The sequence below is a fragment of the Falco punctatus genome (assembly GCF_963210335.1).
Source record: "Falco punctatus genome assembly, chromosome: 10".
NCBI classification, from domain to species: Eukaryota; Metazoa; Chordata; class Aves; order Falconiformes; family Falconidae; genus Falco; species Falco punctatus.
The window spans coordinates 11587587-11613529 of record NC_137590.1 but is presented as its reverse complement, the minus strand read 5'-3'; the positions used below and the strand labels follow the sequence as shown (position 1 = coordinate 11613529).

Below are 25943 nucleotides of genomic sequence, written 5' to 3'. Positions count from 1 at the left end.
TTCCCTGAGAGAGTTCAAATGAGGCTTCCTCATCCCCAACAAATTATTGCAACTAAAGTATCTCTAATGCTAAGGAACTGAATCTCACGCCTGCCTTCATTTTTAGGTATCTTGCACAGCACTACCTCTTGTATCTTGAAATCACATTTGGACACCCTGCTTCTGAACCTTGTACATCTCCCGTGGCCTTTCTTTTAAATTCTTCCCAGTAATTCCACACCTTTCTTGAAGTGGAAACACCAGCATGGGATATACCATTTTAAAAACACTCTTAACAGTGCTGGAAGTCCACTTTATTACTTATGTTTCACTTTCCCTCTTTTAGGCATCCAAGCCTGCATTTGTCTTTTTGCCACAAAAAAATAAAGCAGATAAGGTAATTAACTAATTGACTTTCAAGTCCCTTTCCAATTTTAAAGATACAATCTACATTCTGACTCACATGAGACTGTCTTGCATTCAGCTGTATTAAAACAAATATCTGAAGTACAACTTTAAAATGCATTATTCAGATCACCCTAAAAGAGTAACCTGACTTTTCCAGTACTATCTACCTGGCCAGTTTGCAGAAAGGGGTTTAAGAGTGAACCGGGCCAGCAATCTAAGGAATGATTTTATATATGTAACCACTAGTTCCCCAGAGACTTTCAAGAAGTGGTCCCACTCATTGCCTCTATTAACCACTGCACTGAGAGATCTATCAGTAAGCCAGCTTTTACATCGCTGTAATATATGCAGTGTTAATTTCACACAGTGCAATTTTAAAAATAAAAATATAATGTGATACTACATCAAATACAAAACCAGTTGATTTTATCAATCAGATCTATAATCTTTCTAAAAAGGCACAGGTTCATTAAGCAAGACCTCGCTATATGTGAAACTAAGCTGACCATTAATGATGTTCTTCCTATATACCTTGTTGCAAGAAACTATAGTAAGTAATAATAATAGATTAAAATGCTCATATTTGATGCCAAACATCTGGGCAATCTCCTACTTTAAACAATGGAATTGTTCCCCTTTTTCTAAGAATTGTAAAGAAATTAACATTAGCGTTTCCCATAGTTTCTCATATAGTTCCTTTGGGATTCATGTCCCTTATCTACTGAAAACATCCACATTCTAAGAGGTGGTCTTGATTTTTGCCCTTCTCACAAATGCTAAATTTCCTTTTCTATTTGCAGCATTGTACAGGACGAATACATATTTTTTGGTAAGGAACAAAGTATCTCTAGAACATTTTTGCTTTCTCTACATAACTATGTATCATTTTACCTTCTGCATTCAGTAATAAATCTATGCCCAAACAATACTATTAAAAATAAACCTAAGTGAAAATAATTACTGTTCTCGTATCGGCCAAAATTATCAGAATGGAATCTATTAATTTTAATTAACACGACAGAGGTCTCAGCTGATTCCAGTTAATCCCAGAGAGAAGTTAATTTTAAAATTTATTCTGGGACTGAATTGGGTTAACTTTCCATTTCTGTCTAAGGGCAATATATCTAGTAGGCCTTTTTTTAAAAAAAAAAAATTACAATGTGTGTATATTAAACATTACTTATGGGCAACATCTAAGTCTATGATTTCTGACTACTTTCCTGTCTCCCTCCCTCCCCCTTTCAGACCACTCTTTTTATGTTTCTAAAGTACAAATAAAATTGTGAGAAAAAAAGCCAAACAATATGTTGCCTACTACTTCAAACTGTTTTTTAACTCCCTATGACTGTGTAAAATAAGGAGAAATGCTTTACTAAACTCAGTCTTTTTTACTTTTTTCTAGCACTTTATTTTCCAGTGGTGTCAAAAAGATATTGAGGTAACAGAACGCTATGAATTTCTTCTGTGATAAACCTACAGAAAGTAAACATATGATTGCATAAGATGCAGTTACATAAAATGAAGACTGTCCAATTAAGTGAAGGCAAAACACAAAGGCATTATGGAGCATCCCAAGTTCCAAACAGTTTGGTAAAATTAAGAGGCCACTGACACAGTCCCCTTGCATTTTCAGTTCAAAAAAATAAAAAGCAAAATAGTTACATTTGCAATTTTTAAATGTCTTTTGTTGAAGTTACAGAACGTATTTTTATCTACAATGTTCAGCGTAAGCAGAATGTGTTCCTATGAGTAACTATTCTGAAACGACATTAATCATTTTTACATACCAAAAGTAAAAGGCTGCATCTAATTTGCAGGCATCTATTTTAGTACGCTTCAAAACCCAGTACTGAAAATTCAGTAACTTCCTACACTACAGAAGTTTAACAACAAAAACCCCCAAACAACCCCATAAAGCAAAACTTCCAGAAAGTTGCATAACATGCTTGCTGCAAAACATGTTAAGACAAAGTATCAGAAACCTTTTTCTTACTGACACTGACCTCTGCAACCGTTTTGTCAAATACTTGGAAGTGTAGGAAGTGTCGGCCAGGCCAGAAGCAGAGCTGCTCTACCTGACTTCACGTATGGAACTGGGGCTGGTATAGCAGATGGGGTCAGAGTATTACTAGCTTTCCCAAGAGCCCCAAGTACTTAACCGAGCCCTTCTCCTTTCAGTTTTATCACTCATTTAAAGGGGAAAACCCCCAAGTTTCCTCAGCTTTGCATTTTGCTTATAGGGTGTTTCTTTTTCATGAATAATGCAGTGCTGTGATTATATTCTCATTTCAGAAAACCAAAAAAATTAAAAAGGTATTTAATAAAATCTTTTCAGCAAACAGCTATGGCCTTATGATTATTATCTTTTGCTTATTTAAAAAAAAGTTGTTACAACTTTAAGTTGTCATCTTCATCTTAAATGGTCTTAAACGCTTAAAAGCAACACAAAATATGTGGAGCTATGCCAATCACTGTTATGCAATTAAATTAAAATTCATTAAACCAATTAGTTTAATTTTTCCACAGCAATGCCACAATAAATCAAATTTAGCTAGCATATTTATTTTAAAATTATTTAAGTTATTAGGGCTAACACAGGTTTTAACACAGTTTTCTGAACATACTGTGCAAGTGTCCCACTACACATTTTTATGTATTAACTTTTTTAAAAAAAAAATTGAGTAAGATATAAGCAAGGCATCCTTTCTCATTACAAACTTAAGGAAGAAACCCACTTCACTGATACCTGTTTATTTGCAAAACTTTCTAATTCATATGAACAATTATATAAATAATTGTATCAGTAAACCAGAATAAGTGTCTTGACTTGAAGGAAACAAAAGCGTATCTATGCATGTAGACCTACAGATGACAAGAAGAGAGGATATAAGTTACGGTGATTCAGAAGGCAATAGTAAATCCCTCAGCTAACTGTGAAGTTGCCATTCAAGGCTAAATGTAACATCCACTGGGACTATGCCAAACCTCAGAAGGAAATACTGCACACCTCTCCCGCTCCATTAGTTCACTCGCCACTCTTGGGAGGCTGCAGGAGTGCAGCTGGGAGATACGATTATTTTCTGGTGCCTTAACTAGAAAGACAAGTGAACACAATGACTTATTAAAGAGCCCTTTGGAGAATACAGTCAGCAACAGGTAACTAATAGAAAAGGTCACAAGCTTTCTCATACTTTTGTAATAGCAAACGCCTTAAAACAGAACATCTCATCAAGACATTCCACTACTACATTCCTCAAAAAGCAGATTAATTTTGCCCCTTAGCTGTCAAAAACATACTTCAATGTATTGCTGTTTTAAGCAAGCTCAACTTTAAGTAATTCTAATTAACTGCATGTTTACATTAGAGTACAGTTGTAGCTGGTGCAGCTACGCTTGCACTGGACCTTAAATATTCTTATATCTACTAGGAACTCAAGATTCAGTTGTCAAAATAGATGGCATATTATTTTTGACATCAGGATTCACGTTACATTTAAAAAAGAAAGAAAACAAACCACCCTCATCAGTGCAAATTCCTTCATTTCAACTTGAGAGCTCTGAACAACCAAGATTCAGCTGAACAATTTCTGTATCTCAGCTCTTCATCAGAGATGGGACTTGGGCAACCCTAATATACAAATGCATGATATATCTAAAAATAGAGATAGATTTTCCTGGTGAATTATACTTCAAAGCATTAGCTATGCCTGCCTTGATCTAGGAGACACTCAGGAAGGCTTATAAAACTGGAGCACAAGTAGTGGTTTAATTTTAAAAAAAATGCCTTAGAACCCCACAAACCTGCTCCCCCAGCCCAAGAGAAGAGAAATGACAAGATGTATTCACTTCTACTGAACCTGTCCCACAGAGACCATAACGACGTAGGAAGCCCAGCAACCCAAGAAACAGAAACAAGAAATAACAAATAACCTATCTAGATTGCTAGAAGGAGCTGAGAAAGGTGCAGCATTTATTAATAATAAATTACATCTTATGGGACAAACACACTAGGTTTTAACATAATGAAACTGAAAAAAAATTCCCAGTTAGAACGACTGGCAACAGATAAAATATAGCTAGGTAATGAAGTAAAGGGAATCTTCAAGGACTGCAATAATGTGAAGGTATAGTTGTAACACCAAAAAGGTAACCTTCTGTGAGCTTAAGATGATAAAAGGATTCTGTTCATATATAAAGTAATTCAAGCATCTATCTGGATAAATTAGTAAATCCATTTTTTGTTGGGAAAATCTGAGTACTGCCCAGTCTTCCCATGCAAAATACATGGGGCAAGAAGAAATCCAGTGAAATACTACAAAAGAAAATTCTTCACATAGTACTGATTCTGTAACTGGTTAGAGACAAGATAATCACTCTGCAGGTCTAATTCTTGAGAAGAGCTGAGGAAAACCTGATACACTGAATTTTTTTCAGAAAGGATACTGAATATAGAGTATGTGGAATATAGATATATATTTAATATTCTCCATTATATTTTTAAGTATCTAAAGTTTTTTGGGGGTGTGTAATATAGCTTGAGATTTATTAAATAAAAAGTTAAATAGAATATGATAAAATAGATAAATAGATAAATAGAATAAATACTGGCTTATGCTAGTAGATGTTTGCTTCAGATAAGAAAATTGAGATAAAAACACCACTTCCACTTTAACTTATGAATTTGCTGGGTAAAAATATTTCAAAAAAATATCTGGAGTGAACTGAGGAAGAGAAGGACTTTTTTCAGCTGTTTTCTCTCAGTCTCACACTTGGATACTGTTGTCCAACTTCTACCAAACTTGAAGGAGGGTTGATGCTGCAGAGATTAATTTCCAGAAATGACCATCAGAGGCTGTGTTGAAGACAGACCAGAATTAGTGCTCCAATGAGGAAAAGCAGGAAAAGTTCATGTAGGTCTACACCAGCCACAGCACATGTTGCCTTTGTCCAGGTAGCAGGAAAAGCAGAAAAAGGAAGCTAAAGGACAGAACAGTCCAGGACTATTTAGGGGTCAGTGCTGCAGGGAACATCAGGGCCATAGACCAGAACAAGGACTGCATCAGTTGGAGGAAACGGGGATACTGGGAAAGCTACAGGTCCCATGGGGAGGAACTGCAGATGCTGTAGAGGATTGGGAGGGACTATTGCAGAAAAGGTTTGGGAGACACAGAGCAAGTTGCAGAAATCAGATTTCATTAGCTCAGCTACCCACAAGCTGTTTATCTTCTTTTTTGAGAAGGTAAAAGGAAACTTGCAGATTTCGTAAAACAGGGTTTATTTAAATTTCTTACTTTTTACCGGAACTAATGGGTAAAATCCCACATTTACCGTTGAGAGTCAAAATCCCCCCAGACACATTCACAATGTTTTCCACACAGTTAAGTCCTAAGCTCTCTTCTCTTTTGCTTCTCAGATTACATCGCTCATGCTTATTTCACTATTCATAGTTTTTGCCCTCCAAGCTCTCTACAACCCTTAACTACAAAGCTTTCTACCAGGCTGATGGCTACCTATGCATGAAGCTTCTGTGACACTTAAGCCTCTGAACAAATAAAACTACTGCCATACTTTTGACCAGTCCCTTTACATGCCAAATCATGTACGCAACATACGCAAATTTAGTTTAATGTACGAGTTTACTACTGCTTTTGTTTTGGTTGTTATTGTTGTTTTGAATCAGAAAACTGAAACATTTAACTGAAAGTACAAATGTCAAGTTGCAAGGCCAGGAACAGTAATTCAGAGGACAGAGAACTCTCAACATGCAACAACATAAAACTGGTAGTTTAAATACTGCTTTGCTCAGAGAATTCAACGTTTCCCACCAACCAGTAAACACGGGTAAGATGTATGGTCTGCTATGAGCAACACCTTGTTTCCCATGCAATTATAAAAACAAAGAAATGTTAATGTTCAATTCTCACTTTCCTCCTTTTACCCAAGTAAGAGTTTCTTGAAAAAGCAAACACACAAACCAGGCAGCTGAAAATAAAGCATAATGTAAAAATGAAAGGCTACGCTTTCTTTCAATACTGTGCTGTCATCTCTCCACCAACCACGAGTATCTAAAACCAGATAGAACTAACCAACTTTTTAAACTTTTAGATTCCTCCATGCATTGCTTTCCTGTAATACTTTCAAGAACCCAAGTAAGATCATTTTGCACACTGAGAAAAAATTTCACTGCACTTGCACATGGAAATATTTTAATGGCTGCATTTCAGAATACCTCTGAACAAGGTAAAGGAGTCACTCTGTTGGCTGTTAGAGTATTGAGCACCACAGTATGTTAATACTCTTTGCCAAGTAAGTCTGTAATGCCTATGCTGGGCCTATCAGAATTTTCTGAAAACTCATCTTACAGGATTTAAAAATCACATCTGAGTAGCAGATTTAAATGCAAAACATTTGCCCATGTTCCTAATGGAGGATGTCTCATATCTTAGGGCAAGATATCACAAGAAACTTAAAAAAACCAAAAACTGTAAACTTTTTCCTTTCTTCTTTATAACATAATGAAACATTAATGCTGCTTCACTGAGTTCAGGTTTATTTTTTCACAAAATGGAATGTTCCCCTTTGTAGAAACAGAAGTATTTCCAAAAAAAAGATAATTTCAAGCACATAAATACAACATTAAACATCCTAACAATTAAGTAATTTCTTGTTTGCTTATGTTGTTTAATATCACCCGGTATTACCTCACATTTCTTTCAAGTTGACGTAAGTTATATCTAACTTGCATAAACATTTTGCATAAACTTTTACAAGCTATATGCAGTATTCAGTTCTTAATCATAGTACTTATTTGCTGTTGGTATATTCTTGTCTTTTGACAAAACTTAATTACACAACTATGTCTACTTTAGGTCCTGTCCTAAGAACTGACTGAAATACATATCCTGCTCCCCTCTCCACCCACACCTTCACTTTAGGTTCTGCAGTACAAATTTTGATCAAACCCCATAACTAGTTGTTCAGTTGGAATGGAACTTTTCATAGTCTTCAACACACATGTACACACAAATTTCCCAGCACAGTAACACTTCACCTGTGTCCTGGAACAGGAGCTGAAGAAACCAAATTAATGCTCTCTACCTCAAATCTGAAAAAGCCTCCCGATACACACCGTGGTGCACAGAAATAAAGTGCGTGGGAGGGAAATCACACACACCAGGGCCCCCCTCCTCCAATTTTCAATGTTACTCAAACACCAGGAAAAAATTAGTTTTGTTGCCACCACAGTAAAATACAATAAAGTTGGTTTCTTTCTTGGCAAGGAACCGATGTGACCATTCTAAAAACATGGTACTGGTACGCAAATATAAAGGAACTGTAAAAACAGAGCAGTAACGTTTGTGTATACAAACTAATATGAGCCATTACAAGGGAATTCATTGTTTTAAAACACTTAGTTATAAATATTATACTTTTTCCTCACTCGTAACATTAACTTCCCTTCCATAAAATCCCACACAAGAAAGACCAAAGTTAAAAAACAAAACACAGTACCAGAGAGCAGAAGAGTAAAGTTACTGAAGCAGAAGTCACTTCAGTGACAAAAGAGACTGACACTGACCAATGTGACTAGGTACCACCATTTACTGGTTTATGTGAAATAACGGTGGTACTGCAGTTGGTGGACGAGATGTACAAATAAAGTTTAGAAAGCATCAGTGACTACTTTTCCTTCCTCACAAACTACTAAATCTAGGTGAGAAAAAGGTTCCAAACCTTTAAGAGGGTGACTTCGCTTTCCTAAGAAAATAATTTTCAGAAGTACAAGAGAAATGCAAATATATTTGTCATTCAGTGTCTTGAAAACAAAGCTATTCAGTTCTGCTTCTGCCATCATTGTTAAGCAAATCTGATAAATATACAAACTCCTATTCAACACTTCAACATTCTAGTTAAAGAAACAGTATCATTACACAACATCATTTGGGAAACTGAGAAGTGTTACCTGAAATTCCCTATATCCTCAAGACTTCCTGAATCATAAATATTATCTAAACATACTAATCACAAAGGCACATTCCCCTTATTTGTCAATCTTTGTAGTGGATTTTGTAAGTCACATTTCAACAATTTATTTCTAGCTAAATATTTCTGCTTGTCCCAGTTTTTCCCATGACACTTCAAAATTGTCTATCACCCTTGCCAATTTCCCACTTTCTAAAATCGTGCACAACAATGACCCTCTCCTTAGAGTCTGTCAGCCAAACCCACAGTGATCATAGAGGGGAAAGATGACTTTAAAAAAAAAAAAGTCAGTGAAAGGCCATCGTCTTAGAAGCAATGAACGCCAGTGTTAAGGTAACACAGAAAAGAGGGTTGGCGGTTTTTTTCCTCTTGAACCTGAACTATGCATTTACATTAATTCTTCCAACTATATTCATTACTCCTGTCTTCCTTTTCCCATTTTTAGTCCTTTCTGTTTCATCAAGATTGGCATCTGAACTTCTGCACAGTCAAAAAGAAGTGGGTTTAGCTCCACCTTACCAGTGGACGCTCACAAAATGCAGCATGCAACAGAAGAAACCTGCTTCTCCAAAATAGCCTCCTGAAAAGACAGTTGAAATGTTGTGGAGGGAGGGAAGGAAAGGAAGGGAAGTCACAGGCTTCCTGCTATTCCAAGCCAAATTTAAATCCTTTCTACATCACAAGGGGCTCTTGTTGGCAGTAATGCAAGAAGTAGAGAATTTGGGTAATATAGTGTCTTTGTTACGCTTAAAAGGTAGCTCTTCCATGTTAAAGACAGGGAACACTGGAAGAATACCGTGGGGAAGCCACACTGCATTTTTTATGCAATTGCTCTAGGAAGACATCAGTTGATAGCACAGCCAACTGAAGCCATGCTGCAAAAGCTGGAAGTGGGCTAAGCCCTTCCGAAAATCTCCATCCAGAAAAGCCTGTGCTGTAGACCATGCCTTGCTTCTCCAGTATACTACTTCGCTTACCAATGCCACAGCGCTCTCACTTCCCCCCTGCAACCTTCACAAGAGCAACAAAAATGTTTCTGTCTCTAGTGAACTAAAGATTATAAAAGGAACATTGAAAACTTTTAAACAGTCTGGACTGTAGTTAACTTAGCTAGTACTTTAACCACCTTCAAATTCACCTTAGCACTGTTAACTATTAAGCACATTAATTACCTGGAACACTTGATTCCATACAGTTCCTCAAATAATTACTTAGCTAAGGCGATCAAGGATTGGAGTCCCAGAGGAAATTCTTCCAGTTTTGTAGAACTACATAGATTTCACCTTCTTAAATGCTACAACAGTTCACCTAAATGCACGTGACAACTGCTCCTTCATCTATTTAGAGGCAGAATCCTAAAACCAAAAAAAGTAAAATATCCTCACACTCATTAAGGAAGCTAGTGTATTTAGCACTGGATATCCTGCTTCGTCACCAGAAATTAAGAACTTAGAGCATTTGAGTTACACTAAATAAAAACTTTTGTTTCCCTTGTTCACAGCACATTAGACATCTTTCATAACAGGTATCCTCTTTCTGCTTCAAACATCAGTTATCACAGGGCAACTAAAACAAAGGCAAACAAGTTTTTGACAGGACTTTAAACTGGATTTCCTTCAAGCCACATGACTAAGTCCCACCAGCAGAAATAATTCAAAACTACAGTCATATACATGGACGCTAACATTAAAAAAAGTCTCTTCATCTCCAGCATGCTACCATTTTCTCTGCTGTTATTTACCACATCAACTGTGGTGGTGTTTGCATTATTTATGTTCTGGAACGACTGATAACATTAAGAGAAGAAATGCTTTGCTTTTCCTCCCCTTCCAAAAAAACCTCCGTGCTTCCCCCTCCCATTAGCTGATTTCCACATCATTTTTCGACAAGGTAAGTAGGGCAGAAAGGGAATGAATCAGGCAAAAACGATAGCAGGGAAAGCAGGAAAACATAGGAGCAGTTACTTTGAAAATACAAGTTACTTAAGGACTAATGTGTAACTTGCAAGAATTTCAGAACACTGATAAATAGCCTTCTCTCCCCTGTAAAGTGTATGTTACGATCTACTGATCACTTTTGGCAACAAAAACCTAAAACCAGATTCATTATAACTTACTTCTTGTACATTTTATATACACCACTTTTTAATTTGATTTTTATGCATCTGAATGTTCCAATACATTCTACCCACAAAAGGATAAGCACAAAGGCCTGACTGCAAGACAACATGCCATAAGGTGGACAACCCATGGCTCCTGAGCTACATGCAGCTCCCCCCCAATTCACATGTGGCTCCCACACTGGGGTATGCTATGTGATTGGCAGCAGGGCTGCGCTGGCATAGGGCTGCTAGGTAATCCAAATCCCTTGCTACAAGAAGACAGAAGCCCACAGACGCTCCTGAGGCCAAATTTGCCATGTTGCCCTGGAATCCAGTGCACACTCAGCTCAGCCCCAACCTGCAACACAGAAGTGAGATACTCAAGGAACACAATACTGTTGCAAATCCCAGAGCATGCCCTAGTCCCTCCCCAGCTCTGCAGACTTTGCATAATAGGTCTCTGGACTCCTCGCACAAATTTGGGTAGGCAGCTTGCAGAGCTGAGAAGGTTATCTACCCATGTAATACACCACTTATTACACAGCAGCAGCAGCATCTCTTAAAAAACATCTGTATGCTTAGAAAACTTAGAAGAACAGTGCTGGTTAAATGGATCAATACTTCTAAAGGTGCCAGGGATGCCTGACTTCTACTTTCATTAATGAACTTTTTACTTAACACCTAATATTGAGAGCTGCTACCTCAAAGTCTACTCATGCAAATCTTTTTAAGTCACAGAAGCCTTTTACTAGGTCTTTAGTAACAAGAGCAGCCAAAATAAGAGACAACTCAGCAGTAACAGGATGCAGGGGACTGGGCACTTATGAAAAAGAGTTGCCTTGGATCAAGAAAATATTCCTTATAAAGAGGAACTAAGAACATGTAGCATAGAATGTAATTTATTATGAATCAGTCTGAACTTTCTTCCAAAAGACTGTGTACCTTATCCTGAACTAGCATTTGGGGATTAGGAAGAAGTATTGTCCAGTCTCCTTGGCTAAACTTTTAGCTCAGACATTCTTACTAAAGAATTAACTACTGAAAGACTAGTGAAAGCTTAATCTTCCTAAAAAGGCAGGATTCACAAAATAGATGATACTACTAGAAGCTAGAGGATACCGTATTACGTTTGACAACAAGACAGACAAAACCAGTAATATAATCTAAAAAAAATGAAACACAGAAAATAAGCTCTGAAATTCCAACACCTTAATTCAACTGGAATTAATTTAGTATTTTTTGGTATACCCAAAACGCTTGCAAGCATAAACTAACATGCAGAAGAATCTCTCCCTACTCCTGAGCAAGGTTAGATGAAAAGTTAGCAAACACAAATTTTTCTCAGACAAAAAAAAAAAAAAAAAAAAAATTCCATTTTCCCTATCCTAATGCCACTCCCCTCCTCACAACTATCAAATAACTGAACAGATTTTAAGTGTAAACAAGAAAAGCTTTTAGAAACATAATTTAACACAAACATCTGGACAAGGAAACACAACAGAAGAGAGAAGAAAATTTGACCCATTATCCCCAAAATTCATAGTACAGTCTCATTTTGTGAGGAGACAGAAACAAAAGCCTTACTTGCTCTAAATAAAGAAAACTGCATTCATTTTGTACATGAACAGGAGGTATGTTTACAGCAGTATGAATCAATGTACTATAGCAGAGGTAAATCAGTGTCAGCCATGTTGTGAAAGACACTGCAGTTTAAAAAAAAAAAAACAGAACACAACAAACCCACAGAACTTAAGTCTTAATCAAATCAGCTATACCTTGACACACATAGTTTTATACCGTTAGCTTTCCCTTATTATTGGTGCATGAGTTCAAGTTAATGTCTGTTCATCTCATCTAAAAATATACATCCAAATTCTAGAGACCATGAAACAGTAGCAAGAAGAAAATACACCAAGATACAAAACAAGAGCAATGACTACCGTGTGCACAGAGACATAAGGTAGGTTGTAAAGTGAAAAATCAAATGCACTTACTCAGCATTAAATCCATTCACGTGCAAGATCCTCATCTGTTTGACTATTGTGCTTTTACCGGATTCACCAGCACCTAGAAAATGAAAGTAAATTAATTTCAGAAGGAAGCATGAGTGATTAAAGGATACACTAGATTATTTTTTTTTTCCAGGGTAAAATCGAGAAAGTTAGTATTCTTAGTGCAAGAGTGAAAAGTGAAAGAAAAAGAAATAATTGCCACTGGAAACTTCACTTGTTGCTAAAAATAAATGCCCAGCTCAAGTCATGTGTCAGATCTGAATCTTGGACGGTTTCACTGTCCATTTTTCCAGCATCAACGTTAAAAGCAGATTGCAGGGTTCAGAAGGAAAAAGGACAACTTCAACATTTTACAGAGAACAAGACAGGGAATGTCAAAATCTGCTTGCCTTGTCACTACTATCTGATGGAAAGAGACTGAATGAAGTCCATACTAAACTGAAGCATTTCTGTTAGATCTTTAAAATATTTTTAAGTTTGGCCACAGTCATCATCACCCAGTCAAAAGACTGTAACTTAAATCACAAGAAATAAAATATGTGGATACTCACATCTGAAAAAGGAAGGCATCCCTTTAAGCCTCCACCTACAAAGCTACAGAAACCTCCTTCTCTAATTTGTGTCTTGTAAGCAACCTCCCACCCTCTCTACATGTTCCAAATCAATCATATATTCAGCGAGACGCAAAGACCACTGTTTGTGGCTGCATGCTCCAAACAGCCCCCCACAGCTCTCTTCTGATTCCTCTTCCTCTGATATACCTGCAGTACTAAAAACCCACTCCACTTTACTCCAGTTTCCGTAAGTAGATGTATGTTATTTCTGCTGTGCTGCACAGATGCCAGCGCACAGGGCAACCCATCTGCCTATAGTACCCATTTCTCCATGCACACTAAAAAGACTCGAACAGCAGTGTTCAATTGAGCTGCTCCTCGCTGCCAGATCGGTAGCTTTCTATATAAAGCAAACATATTTTTGCAAGAGTAGTATCATAACCTGGCAAAATTTAGAAAGATTCCCCTTCACACCTCCTGGCTACTCATTTATTCCTTTCATTAGCCTATGCCTCAATGACAGAAAACGCCTATCTGTGGCAGAACGGGCACAGAGGTACAGTTTGTATTTATAGGAACTCAGGCCTCTGCTAGCACACACTGACAGCACAAGCCTCCATTTTGAGCCTCATGTTCAAAACTGTATTTTAGCAGTTATATTTCAAAGTTCATTTTCTGACAAATGCATTCCCGTCTGCTTTCCGCCTTCCTTTCCTTCTCCCTCATGTATTTCTAACGGTCCTGCTCTTCTCTTCGTAAAACCTGCTTGCATGTTTTGTCACCTTAATACCAGAGTCTTACTCCGCTTTCCTCTCCCTGCTCACTGATGTCTTGTAAGCATTTAGAGAGCAGTTTCATCTACAACTCTTTATGCAAGCACCATTTCTCCCCTAAACTTACTATTTTATAACATACACACTCTTGTCTGCTCTGGCATACTGCACGATGCAATAAAGACAGGTGGCAAAACTAACCAAGCACAAATCTCTGGTTAAGATAGAGGCTGGGCCCTCTTCACAACTCAGAATTATTCAAGAACAGCAGTACACACTGTAGTCATATTTCCATTCAGAATAATGAATAACAAAATTTCAGCTCTAACTACAAATCACAACTTATGTTTCTAAGCATTGGGAGCCAAAAATCTTCGCTTCACCTAGGCCAAGCATGGGAACAGACAGTTGTGTTTGCTATAAACACATATAGTTTGGTATGGACATACCTGGGTTCTCTGGACCAGATACACCACCAGTGAACCAAAATGAATTAGTACTCATTAAGGCCCTATTCTTACTAACAATTATGCATACGTTTAATGGCACCACCAAGGAGAGTTCCATTAATTTCAGTGTGGCAGAAGGGGCAAGTATGTGTACAGCCACGGGGCCTACAAAGAGCGGTATAAACCCATGAGAATGTTTATCTGCTCTTCTTTGCTGTTATTTGAATACGATGACAAAATATTGTGAATACTTTCACAGTACTTGGGGTTTTATTTCATGTATCTTATAAAGTAAACGTAACATAATATTAGGGATGTGAAGTTTTTTTTATTTTTTACCAGTGAGTTTGCGTTACAGACTGCCCGCAATTCATGACAGTTACCGTTAAAAACTGCAACAGCTGAACTATCGCTTTAAAACACACACACACAGATGACCTTACAACCATCGCTAAACACTGGCAATTTTTTGTTTACAAGTATCTAGGCTATTTTTCAGCCACCAAAACGAAAGAAACCAGAAAGAAACCCCAGGCAAGTCCATCACACTTCCGTTTTCTGAAATTCTGTCTCTTACAAAAGTAACCCACCTGCTGACATGACAAATGGTTTCTACGTATCTATGTAACGTTCAGCCTGAAAAATGCAACTCCCAAGACATACCCCAGGAGCTGAAGCCCAAATTATCCTGTTACAAAGATTCCTGTCGGAGCCCTGGCAGGCTCCTCAGTGCTGCAGGTGCTGCTGTAGTCCCTGCCACTCTCCATTTACGCTAAGCCTCTTTCTTCAAATTACTATTTGAAAGGTTTTACAGGTAAGAGCACGCTTCCAAACGCACAACCTTCAGCACCCCCCCGGCCCCGGGCCCCCCCCCCGGCTGAGCCGAGCGGCCGCCGAGGCCTGGCCTACCCTCCGCCCGCGCCGCAGCCCCTGCGCAGCGCCGCGCCGCCACCGACACCCCACAGCTCCCGCCGGCAGCTGGCTGCACAGCGCTACTTCAAAATACTTCCAAATAACGAGTCCCACCAATGTTTTCTCGTTCTTTCCGACCACGATTTTCGGACCCTTCACCTTCCTCGAAGCCGTAACCGATGTTTCTAAATGTACCTCCTGAGAAAAGGCGGCAGACGCAGGTCACCTGAAGCAGCCGCCGGAACGCTACCTGAAGCCCAGCGCAGGGCTGCCGTCCCGCCGCAGGCGCGGCACCCTGGCCCCGGGGCTGCGGCCCGTCTGCCCAAGCCGCCGGGGGACGAGGCCGTGCCCGCCGCGCTCCCCCCGCCGCAGACACGGAGCTCCCTCGTTCCCAGCGCCGGCCGCCGCGCTTCCCTCCGGGACCGACATCCTCCCTCCGCTTCCCCCGAGCGATTCCCCGACTTCCTCCCTTCCTCTTCCTCCTCTCCCCGCTCTGCCCGCACGTCCCTCGGCAACCCTGCCTCAGCCCCCGCCGCGGGGACCGCCTCGGGCCGGCCGAGCCCCCGCCGCCGCCCCCGCCCGGCTCCCACCAGGCCGCGGTGACCGGCCTCCCCCCGCCGCCGCCCCGCACGCCCGGGGCAGGCCCGCCGCCCCTGTCAGCGCCCTGCCCTGCTCAGCTCCCAGGTTCCCCCTCGGGCCCGACGCTCCCGCGCCCCTGGTCGGCGCCCGGCCCGGCATCCCCGGCCACCTCCTCACGCCCGGCCCCGAGGCCCGCTCCCCGCCCCGGCCTGCCTCCCCGCTCTGCCCCGGCGGCGGGGCGCTGCCCTCCGCAGGCGGAGAGCGGCCCCGAGCCGCAGCTCCGTACCTGCGGGGCCTGCCCCCGGCGCCCCCCCCCCGCGGCGCCCCGGGTGGTGCCCGAGAGCTCGCCGCCGCCGGCGGCAGGCCGAGGAGCCCGGCAGGCTGCTCCGCACCGCTCCGCTCCCCTCAGCGCCCCCGGGCCCGCCGCCCCGGGCGCCAGCGGGTCCCCGCCGCCCCGGCTGGAGCGGGCTCGCCGGCCGCCCCCCCCCCCCCCCCTCCCCGCCGCTCCCCGGCCCCGCGGAACGCGTGGGCCCTGCGGCTCCGCTCCCCCCGGGCCCCACCTCTCCCTCGGGCCTCCCCGTGCCCGGGCAGGGGGCCGGTGCGCGGCCCCGCCGCCCTCCCCCCGGCGGGGAGGGGACGGCCGCCGGCCCCCGGCCCGCTGCCCCGGCGCCGCGCTGCCCGCGGCCCCCTTACCCAGCAGGAGGAGCCGGTGCGTGGCCCTATAGACCTGCTTGTCCTTCTGCAGCTGCTTCTCGATCTTCTTGTTGGCCTCCCGCTGCGCCTTCTCCTCGTTGCGCTGATCCTCCGTCTTGCTGTTCCCTAAACAGCCCATCTTGGGGAGGGGGAGGCAGGGGACGCGGGGCGAGGGGACGGGAGGCGGCCGGGGCTGCCGGGGGGAGGGAGGGAGGGAGGGAGGGAGGCAGGGAGGGAGGGAGGCACTCTCCCGGGCTCCCTTCTTCTTCCTCCTCCTCCTCCTCCTCCTCCTCCTCCCCCCCTACTCGCTGCTGTGGCGGCCGCTGCCCAGAGCCAGAGACATGGAGAGAGCCGAGCGCGGAGCCAGCCAAGGGGGGGCCGATAGCGATGACTTTGCTGCTGCTCCGCCGGGCCTCCTCCCCGGCAGCTGCAGCTGCTTCTCCTCCCCCGCCCCCCCGCTCAGCCCCGCGCCGATCCCCTCAGCGCACCTTTCCCGGGGGGGTGGCGGATGCGGAGCGATCCGCGGGGATCTCCGCACCCCCGGCCGGGCCGCCGGCTCCTCTAGAGGGAACAGAAATGCCCCCCCCCGCGCCGCACGCACAGGAGCAAATCCAGCTTCAGTGCCACCCCCCCCCCAAAAAAAAAAAAAAAAAAAAAAATCCTCGTTAGATCCAAAGGCACGGGCTCCAGGCGCGGAAACCTCCCCAAATCCTCGGCGGGGAGGATCGGGAAACGTCTCTTCCTCGCCTCTCCCCGCGCCGGCGGGCAGCAGCGCGGCGGGGTGACGGCAGCCCCGGCTCTCGGCGGAGGTCGGGTCCCCGTCCCTCGCCGGGCGCCGCAGCTCCTCGCCCTCCGGCCGCCGCGGCTCCTTCCTCCCTCACCAGGGCGGGGGGTTCAATCCAAGCCGCCCCCCCCCCTTTTTTTTTTTTCTTTTCTTTTTTTTTTTTTTTTTCCTCCTCTCCTTTCTGCTGCTTTTTCACATTAGGTTTCCAGGCGGCTGAATCCTCTCGGCTTCTCCGGGGAGTGGGGGGGGAGAAAAAAACAAACAAACAAGTCCGTTTGGTCTCTCCTCCCCAAGCAAAACCTGTCCCTCACGGGAGGATTTTTCCCCGTCTTATTTTTCCTGCTCTCTCCCGCATTTCTTTTTTTTTTTTTTTTTCTTTTTTTTTTTTTTCCTTCCCCCTATTGAGCTGCACCGAGGCGGCAGAGCGGCGGGGTGGGGCAAGCGGGCCCACACTGAACGCTGGGAGCGGGGCCGCTCACATGACGGGCCGCGTCACCCCGCGCCGCCTCCGGCGCCCTCTTCGAACCGGCCCCGCCGCTGCCGCCCGCCCGAGCCGAGCCGAGCCGAGCCGGACCCTGCCAAGCCGCGCAGGCAGCCCGGGGGCAGCGGGGCTCACCGGCCGCGGGGGGCCCGCAGCCGCCCTGGGGGGCGAGCGCCGTGTAGGGAGGGCTTGTGTCGGGGTGATAAGCGGCCAAGAAAATACCCACAGGCGGGGGGTTAATAGAATCCTGAATAAATTTTAACCGAGTCGTGTGCCGGGGTACTTTATGCTACAGCTGGAAAATAATTACTAAATACCTGTGTCTATACGTACACGTTTTCCCAACTGATGATCGTTGACTGTCCGCCCAGTGACCAACGATCCCGCAGACGCTGATGAGCAGGAATTAATTTTCCTGCTATTTCTGAGCAGAAGTGCGGGTGTTCTGGGTGCTGCGCGGGGGGCTACGGGGGCCGGGGGGCTGCGGTGGGACCGCACGCAGGGAGCCCTGCTGCCACCTTAGGGGGGGCCCAGGCGAAGCCTGCCTGATATGTGCAGTTGGTTCTACGTATGGTTTTACCAGCTGCCTAGCTCCATTTTGTTTTCCCAAATATTTTTTGGAAAGCTCATTATATAAATTCCACAAGCTTATCAGCTACAGCTGGAAAACGGAGGTTGGTGCTTTGCTCTTTGCCAAACATGGTCCCTAAAATACACAGCTACTTCTCTATCCCCTAGTGAAATGTCCTTTACTATACATAAATTATTTATCCTCATTTGCAAAACTGAATTATCTACAACACTATCCCCACAAGCACACCTTCTTATGTCATCCCGTTACTATGTTTAGAACCACCTATAGAAAATACGTGAATAGAGCAAACAACGAGAAGGTCACAGTTTGTGTGACCAGATATATCTGTTCAAGCTGCCCATGCTGGAAGAGGGGTGGACCCCATTAGAAATGGGAGGCACCGCTACTAAACCTTGGTCTTTGAGGAGTTACTGGCACTTCCAGTCTATTTTTCAATGCCACGACTTCAGCGTGCACAGAGCCTATGAGATCTGGAGTCAGAGGAGAGACCCTTATGGACTTCTCTAGGTGGTGTTTTAGGCCAAGGCAGTTTTTAAAAGTCTTAGAGAGACTTTGCTCAGCAATAGCCAGATTCATCTGAAGCAAAGATCGTAATAATTCCTTTTATCTTTTACAGGTCTTTTATTTATTTGTATTGTTTCCAATGATTTATATTGTAATATACATTACCCAAATATATTTTTAACTGTGGTGTTTACAAGGCATAAAGGACTCAATAAAGCAGAATTCAGACTGAAAATTATAAAATCTCATAGCTTTTTTATGGTCACAGGCATGAAGAGAATGCAGAAATGCCAGTATCTGCCACCTCTCACAGCAGGGAAAATCTGCCACAGCCTCCTGGCTTTGCTTTTCTCTGGATCCCAGGGAGGGAGAAGGGAGCCTACCTCAAGCTCCAAACACAAAGTAATACACGAGATAAAAATTATTGCTGGAGATATACCAAAGGCTAAAATGTTGGTGAACAGTGAGCGGCGTTAGCATGGGGAAAGGGGAGCGGTAAATATGCCAAAGCATCCGCCAACAAGGGAGTCCTTGCTGCATAAATGCTGTTGTCCAGCAGCGCACACCAATCCCTGCCCCGAACGCAAACCGGGATGGGCTCTGCAAGGTTAATAACAGCCATCAGCCACCGGCTGGGGCACAGGAATTACTGCCCTCCTGGGGTATAGGCCCTGTGCCTCTGTTGCTTTAGGCTGAACAAAGCACGAGGCAGCTGGAAAGAGAAAACACGCTCAGCTTGTTCCCAAAACTCCATTACTGAGGGCAGAATTAAGAATTAGCTACTAGTATGACAAGTGCGATTAAAGTGTGAAAGTGTCAAAAGCTACAGAAAACGAAAAGCAAACTCCCAAATTGTTAAACCTATCATCAATTATGGACTTTTTTTCTCTTTCTGAAATGGGCCAGGACACAACATAACACACCAACTGTACAAACCCACCGAATTGCCATGATTTTTTTCCAGTGCTGTCCTGATGAGGAAAGCACCATTTGAAGAGCGAGCATACGAACACATTAGCTGTTCTCATTCTTTTTTATTTGTTTAAATAACATAATGCTGCTGCTGTGTCTTTGAGAGTAAATGGTGTTTATTATTGGGACCAGTTGCATTAGCTTTCATCTTGTAAAAATCCACGAACTTCCGTTTCACAAGACTCCTGCCATCAGGAGGGTAAGCACAGACACAACCTGACCCCTGACTTACTGTACAATTAAAAGGGCTCTTCTGAAGAACCTGAAGTCTTAGGAACAAATAAATGCAATGGTGAAATAACTATGTGTATGGGTATTGCACCTCTGCGATAAAAGTCTGTTTGAGGCTTGAAAATACTCAAAAGAGGGTGTTAAAGGACACTGCTGCATGTTAAGCAGAAATATTTTCCAAAAATGCAAGGTAACATGAATGTGGAAGTGGCTGCAAAAGACGTTAGAAGAGTCACATCTATTGACTCAATCCTGCATTATTTAAACTACTGGGAGGTAAGAGCTTACACATAGAAGATTGTGAGCATTGAACACGTACACATTAAATTCAAATTAATTGATATTCCTTCTGTGACTGAATATAACAGCCAACAGCTTCAGATTCTGTTGCATTTTTTTCCAGTTTAAAGTAAATGCAAAGACTGAGACACCAACACGCACCTTAGCTTATGGATTTCTCAAAAAGAACAGCAGACTGGCAGTGTGAAACATCCTTCTGCTGTTTCACTTCTCAAACCAGAAAAGATCTCAGAAGGGGAGAGGCAGCAGCATAATTCAAAGTGAAGAATATTTCAATGGAATATTTGGGTGTGTGTGTGTAATAGTTAAGTTTCATGTATCTAAAATCCATTTCACTCCACTTGATAACTAGTTAATGGCTTTTTAGTCCCACTGGCCTAACTCCTATTACATGCTGATGAAAGTCATCAGATGTCTTAATTTCCTTAATTTTTTTTTGAAAGAGGAATTTCATTGCAATTCTTTTCTCCATCTTCCCTCCACAGCTTTTGCCCGAAAACCTACTGTTTGGTGCCTGAGACTGAGGCAAGATTTGTAATAATAGCCTGATCCTGTAAATAAACATGTTCTCTATTCAGTTGAGTAGGCCCACTGAAGTGCATAATTTATGCAGACTTTATTTTTCCCAGCTAGGACAGCTATATTAGCTTGACTTACAAATGGTTAAAAAGGTTTAGATATAAAGTAGAAGTAGACCATCAATAACCATACAAGTAAGAAAGAACTTGTTGAAAAGTACATGTCCCTTAAAGCTTCCCCTACCCTACACACATAAACTTCTGTCCTTTGAAGATTTACATACAATACCTGTCGGTATAAGCTCTCGAAAGGATGTCAAGAAAAATACTTTTTCCTATTTTAATATATTTGCTTTATATTTGTCAGACTATTGCATATATTTTAACGTATTTCCTTTAGGGTAGTCTCCCTTATTGTACATGAGGATACTCACACTTCTGTGGGTTAGAGACAAGGAAATACTGTTGTAAAATTCACAAATGTTGGCTGGACAGTTTAGCTGCAAGAGCTGGTTTTGGAGTTAAAATTTTCTGAACAGAGTAGATTTTCAGCCTGTTGAAAAAATGCTTCTGAGACACGTACTCCCTGTCATTCCATTCTTTTCTATTTCTGAGCGGATGAACCTTTCTGCTTACAATTCCGTTGTTGCATCAGTTTCACTCTCGATCCATCAGTTAGGCTCTGAATTTGTTTGAGCTACTCTTTGTTTTTACAGGTGATTATGAGACCCAGATCAGGATGTCCATCTTACACCACAGATGCCTTCCAAACCCTCCAGGTGACAAACACCCTTATTTCCTATTGCAAACAATTCATGTTTGTTAGTAAGTTGAAGGTACTGAGCACTTTGGATGCCCCAGCCTCCAGGAAAAATAAACAGTTCATTAATTTTCAGATGGGACAGTTGTACAGTTCCTTACGGGCTCACGCTGTCCACAGCGAACATGACCTCATCAACTTTTTGGCTGTGAACTGTGGGGGTGGAGTTGTGACCAAACCAATGTGCTTATTTGGAAGGGAAGATACAGATGACATCACGCTTGAGCATCCCTTAGCAACCAGATTGAAATGGCACTGCAGCTTTTGAGGAGGCTGTCAGCCTTCCTTGCCCCTGGAATAGCCTGCATTTCAGCTCCTACCATGGCTGAGGAGACACAGCAGAGAAGGCAAAATTTATAGCTCAAAAAGTAAAAGCGATAGTGGTGATCTAACTGTACAATTTCCTTTGTTTCTGTTTATAGGAAATAGCCTGTTTTCAGCAAGTCTTTTCCATGGAAGGATACGGAGCTCAATTAATCTGGGGAACACACGAAACAAATGGTTCTTACAGCAACACCTTTGCCTCTGATTTACTTTAGACTCTTTCCACTTGAAAACCCAGACTGTAAACTTTGTAACATTCCTCTCTATAGCAGGATGACCCACAGGAGGGCTAGGCGCGTGTATAGAAAAAAATAAGACAAAACAGAAAAATACTCTCATTGTACTCTGTCAAGGAGTGGATCAGTGAACAACAAACCATGGGTCACTTCACTACCAACCTGAGAATGCGGTTACAGCCATGCATCTCCGTTACCTCCTCTCCCTAGTCCTCACACCTGTGACACTGTTCCACCCCTAAGAGCCTGGGTCAGAGCTGCTAACCATGTCAAGGTGAACTCTCACGGGGAAGGTAGTTTAATCTTTTTTTTTTTTTTTTTTTTTTTTCTGAGAAACTGTACGTCTGAACACCAATTGTTAGAAGGACATGGAAGAGTGAAATTATTCCAAGAAACTTGTAACTTGATCGAATACTCTGATCGTCTCCTTTCAGTCCTCCAAAATGCAGATATGTGATTCCTGCGATTCTTTTAGACAAGTGATAAAAAGTGCCACCTATGTAGAATACTGCCAGATGTAGCCAATGAAGCAAAGGTATGCATTGTTTAAGAGACACCATTTGTAAGACTGTTTTCTTCTGCTGTTCTGTAAGCTCCCCAACTTGTTTCTGTACCCAGAAATAATTCCCTCACAGCTGAATATACACTATTACAGGAAAATGTCTACACCCTGCTTTCTTTTTTAAAAAATAAATCTGTGCATTCTTCTCCACTCTGTGACTCACTTGAAATTTATCTTTGTATATCTTTGTAAGAAATTAAGATTTTAGAGGTGCCTTTTTTTTTTTTTTTTTTCCTTGCTAAGGTTTTCAAGGGTTTTAAAGCACTGGGAAAAAATAAACAGTGACTGAATTTGTAATAGAAGGTGCAGAAGAAGTTCCCCCTGTGCATAGCACCTTTCAGGATTAAAATCTTATGCACAAGTAAGAAGTAGCTGTGGATTTTTGTTAAGGAGCCTACATTACCTAACGCTTCAACTGACTGTCCTACAAATTCACAGTGCCATGGCTGAGCAGTTTGAACAGACTTCTCTCTTTTAAAAGCAGTGACTACCTCTGGGACAGATTGACTCTTTCAGTTAAAGGACAATTTTTAATAGCGCACACTGTATATTTTTGTGTATTGACACCTGTGTGGTTTGAAGTCTGTTAAAAATTTTAGCTGTAGAAATACAGAACCGTGGGCCTTCGTCCTGGGCCATAGAAGTTACTGGTAGTTGAGTATCAAACCTATCAATTTCATCATATTTAATCCCCAGTAAACTTAGTCCTTTAGTGAGTTCTATATAAGGATTAATTAAGGTTCTGATTTAGACTTAGATCAGTGTTTTTTTTCATCTCCTTTGAACACTAAAAAGGCTCCCGTGGCCTCTTGCAATGACTCAGGTCTGCTGCTCATGCTTTCCTTAGATGGAGGCATCTTCCACCAGCTATCATCCTGCAGAATCCTTTGGACTCTTGGAAGAACAAAACTTGGTGATAAAAAGGGAGATGGTTTCAAAGTCTCCAAGTTACCCTTTGACCAGCTGAACAAGGAACCCTTGAGTAATCTCAAGCCCATTTAAAGGAGAAACAAACAAAATGAAGCCAAACAATAATCTAAAAAGGAAAACCAAAGCAAACAGATTGGAACTGGAGCAAGAATCCAATGCAGAATTTTTTTCTGCTGTTTCCTTGGTGGCAGCCAGAACAAAAATCACTTTAAAAAGCATTAAAAGGTAAACAAGGTAGGAAATCAAGCTATTATCAATCAAATCTGGGGAGGGCAAAGCAGGGTTATCAAGTAAAAACTACAAGTTTGTCTGTCATATGGGAAAGAGTGAGCCTATTCGAATGAATTAAATGGACATTGTCAGGAAGAAATTAGTGCACCACTGATATATTCAATAAAGAACAAACACATAACACTTAAGTACAGATACTCCAAAATAAACAGAATGAAAAGGAGATACTTCCCTCTCTGGCAAAGAAGAAGAATTTTTCCATACAGAAATTCTAAACTTGAGAGGGATTTTTGTTTTGTTTTTAAATAAAAACAAGCCCAAAGTCTACTAACAGAATTAACCAAGACCTTCCTTTAAACCAAAGAAAAAAACAAACCCTTGCCTCCCTCCTTTCACTTCTAGGCTTTTCCTCAGAAACGTGAAAAGAGACTTTAAGGAACTCATGGAATTATGGAAATAACACACTGAGTAAGAGCTTTTCACCTAGTAGCTTTTCTGATTTTCTTGAAGTTTTTTTTCCCTGATACTCCTTCTCGCTACTCATGCATTCTGCACTGCACTTTATTAAAAAAAAAAAAAAAACAAAAACAAAACCAAACCAAACAAAAAACAAAACCAACAACCCAACCAACTCTTACGTAACAGAAGTAGCTGCACATCCTAGCTCTCTGCATAACACATATGGAATGCCGATTTAAAAAAAAAAAAATGGAACAAGTCTTCTCTCAGATTTAGTTCCAGTATTTGTCAACATTCACTGCAGACCTACCCTCAACTGCAAACTTTTTTTATAATGAATTATTCTGTTGCAATCCTTGTTACGCCTGGGTCACAAAACCCACGGAGGCAGTAGAAGTAGAGGCTGTGTTTTCTAAATACCAGGTTATAGTTAGCTCCCGCAAAGAAGCAACAAAACTCCCAAGCCCTTCTCGTGCCGAGGGGGTCAGCAGCTGAGGAGAGGCTCCTGGCTGCACCTCCCCAGCACACCAGGCAGCCAAGCAGCCCGGCATCGGCCGTGGCTCCCACCGGAGCAGGGTGGGAGCTGGGGCTGAGCGCCACTTAGGCTCAGCCTGACCCAGCCTGCTCTCCAGCAGCACAGTGAGCTATCCCTCCGCACTAATATTATTTATTACTGACGCTGCGTTCTCATTTTATGGCACATAACAGGAAGGGGAATAAGAGGATTGTTAAAATAGTTCTTGCTAAGTTGTCACACAAGTTTTAATGTGCTGTAAACATTCCTCTTTTCCATTTTTTTAAATAGAATGACGTTCAGGCTTTCACGCTCAAAATAACTTTACATTTCAGTGCTAGCAAACCACAATACTCTCAATACTAGGAGCCATTATTAGTGACGATCTGCAAGGAAAACAGAACTGTGATTTTGCTCCTGTGTCCCTGCACTGCTAAAAGGCCTGAAAGTGTTCCCTTTTGGAAAGGGTATTTTCTCCCACCTTTTTCTTTAGATGGAAGAACATTAAGCCTAGATCCTAAAATTACATACAGACACAATTATAGAATAGGGGTCTTTCTGTACCTTATTTTTCCTGGAAGAATCCTTCTGTCTGGCAAACAAACAGCATCATTACTTCTTAAGTGCCTTGATGTTAAGAGTGCCACACACACCTTAGGGCGGTTGCAGAATTTAGACCCTTTCCCAGGGTTCCAAATAAGTCTTTCTGGTGGGTTGGGGTTTGGGGTTTTTTTGTGTGTGTGTCTTAGATTTTACAAATGTACATAAAACAATCAATTATCTCTATGTCTTTAGGTGTGCAGTGAAAGGTTTCCCTTGTTGCTGTATCTCAGACAAAGCCAGGGCTGCAGGAACCAGGCAAGAGTCAGGGTCTGGACCCAGCTCCAGCCCCAGGCTGGGTCAAAACCTTGGTCCAGCACTGGGATTTTGCCTCTGCCACATTAAAACCAGCAGAGGTGAAGGATTATCCCCTCTTGTGGACCCAGCCCAGGGGGATGCTCAGGCCTGATCGAATGCTCACAAAACGTCTATGGAGAAG

At 42.4% G+C, this 25943-nt stretch overlaps 1 protein-coding gene across 3 annotated transcripts in view; it reads right to left on the bottom strand.

Annotated features, from left to right (window-relative positions):
• The window catches only part of GNAS (GNAS complex locus), a 158630-nt gene that overhangs the window by 81995 nt on the left and 50692 nt on the right, over positions 1-25943 (bottom strand). Inside the window, exons 1-2 of one of the 3 annotated variants that reach the window (XM_080403957.1) lie at positions 16444-17690; positions 12466-12538 (exon numbers count right to left, since the gene is read on the bottom strand). In XM_080403957.1, the coding sequence (XP_080260083.1) occupies positions 12466-12538; positions 16444-16582 (212 nt within the window). In that variant the 5' untranslated portion in view covers positions 16583-17690. Of the gene's footprint in view, positions 1-12465; positions 12539-15366; positions 15496-16443; positions 17691-25943 lie in introns of those variants that run through there. The other 2 variants (XM_080403958.1, XM_080403956.1) reach the window with 2 other exon arrangements.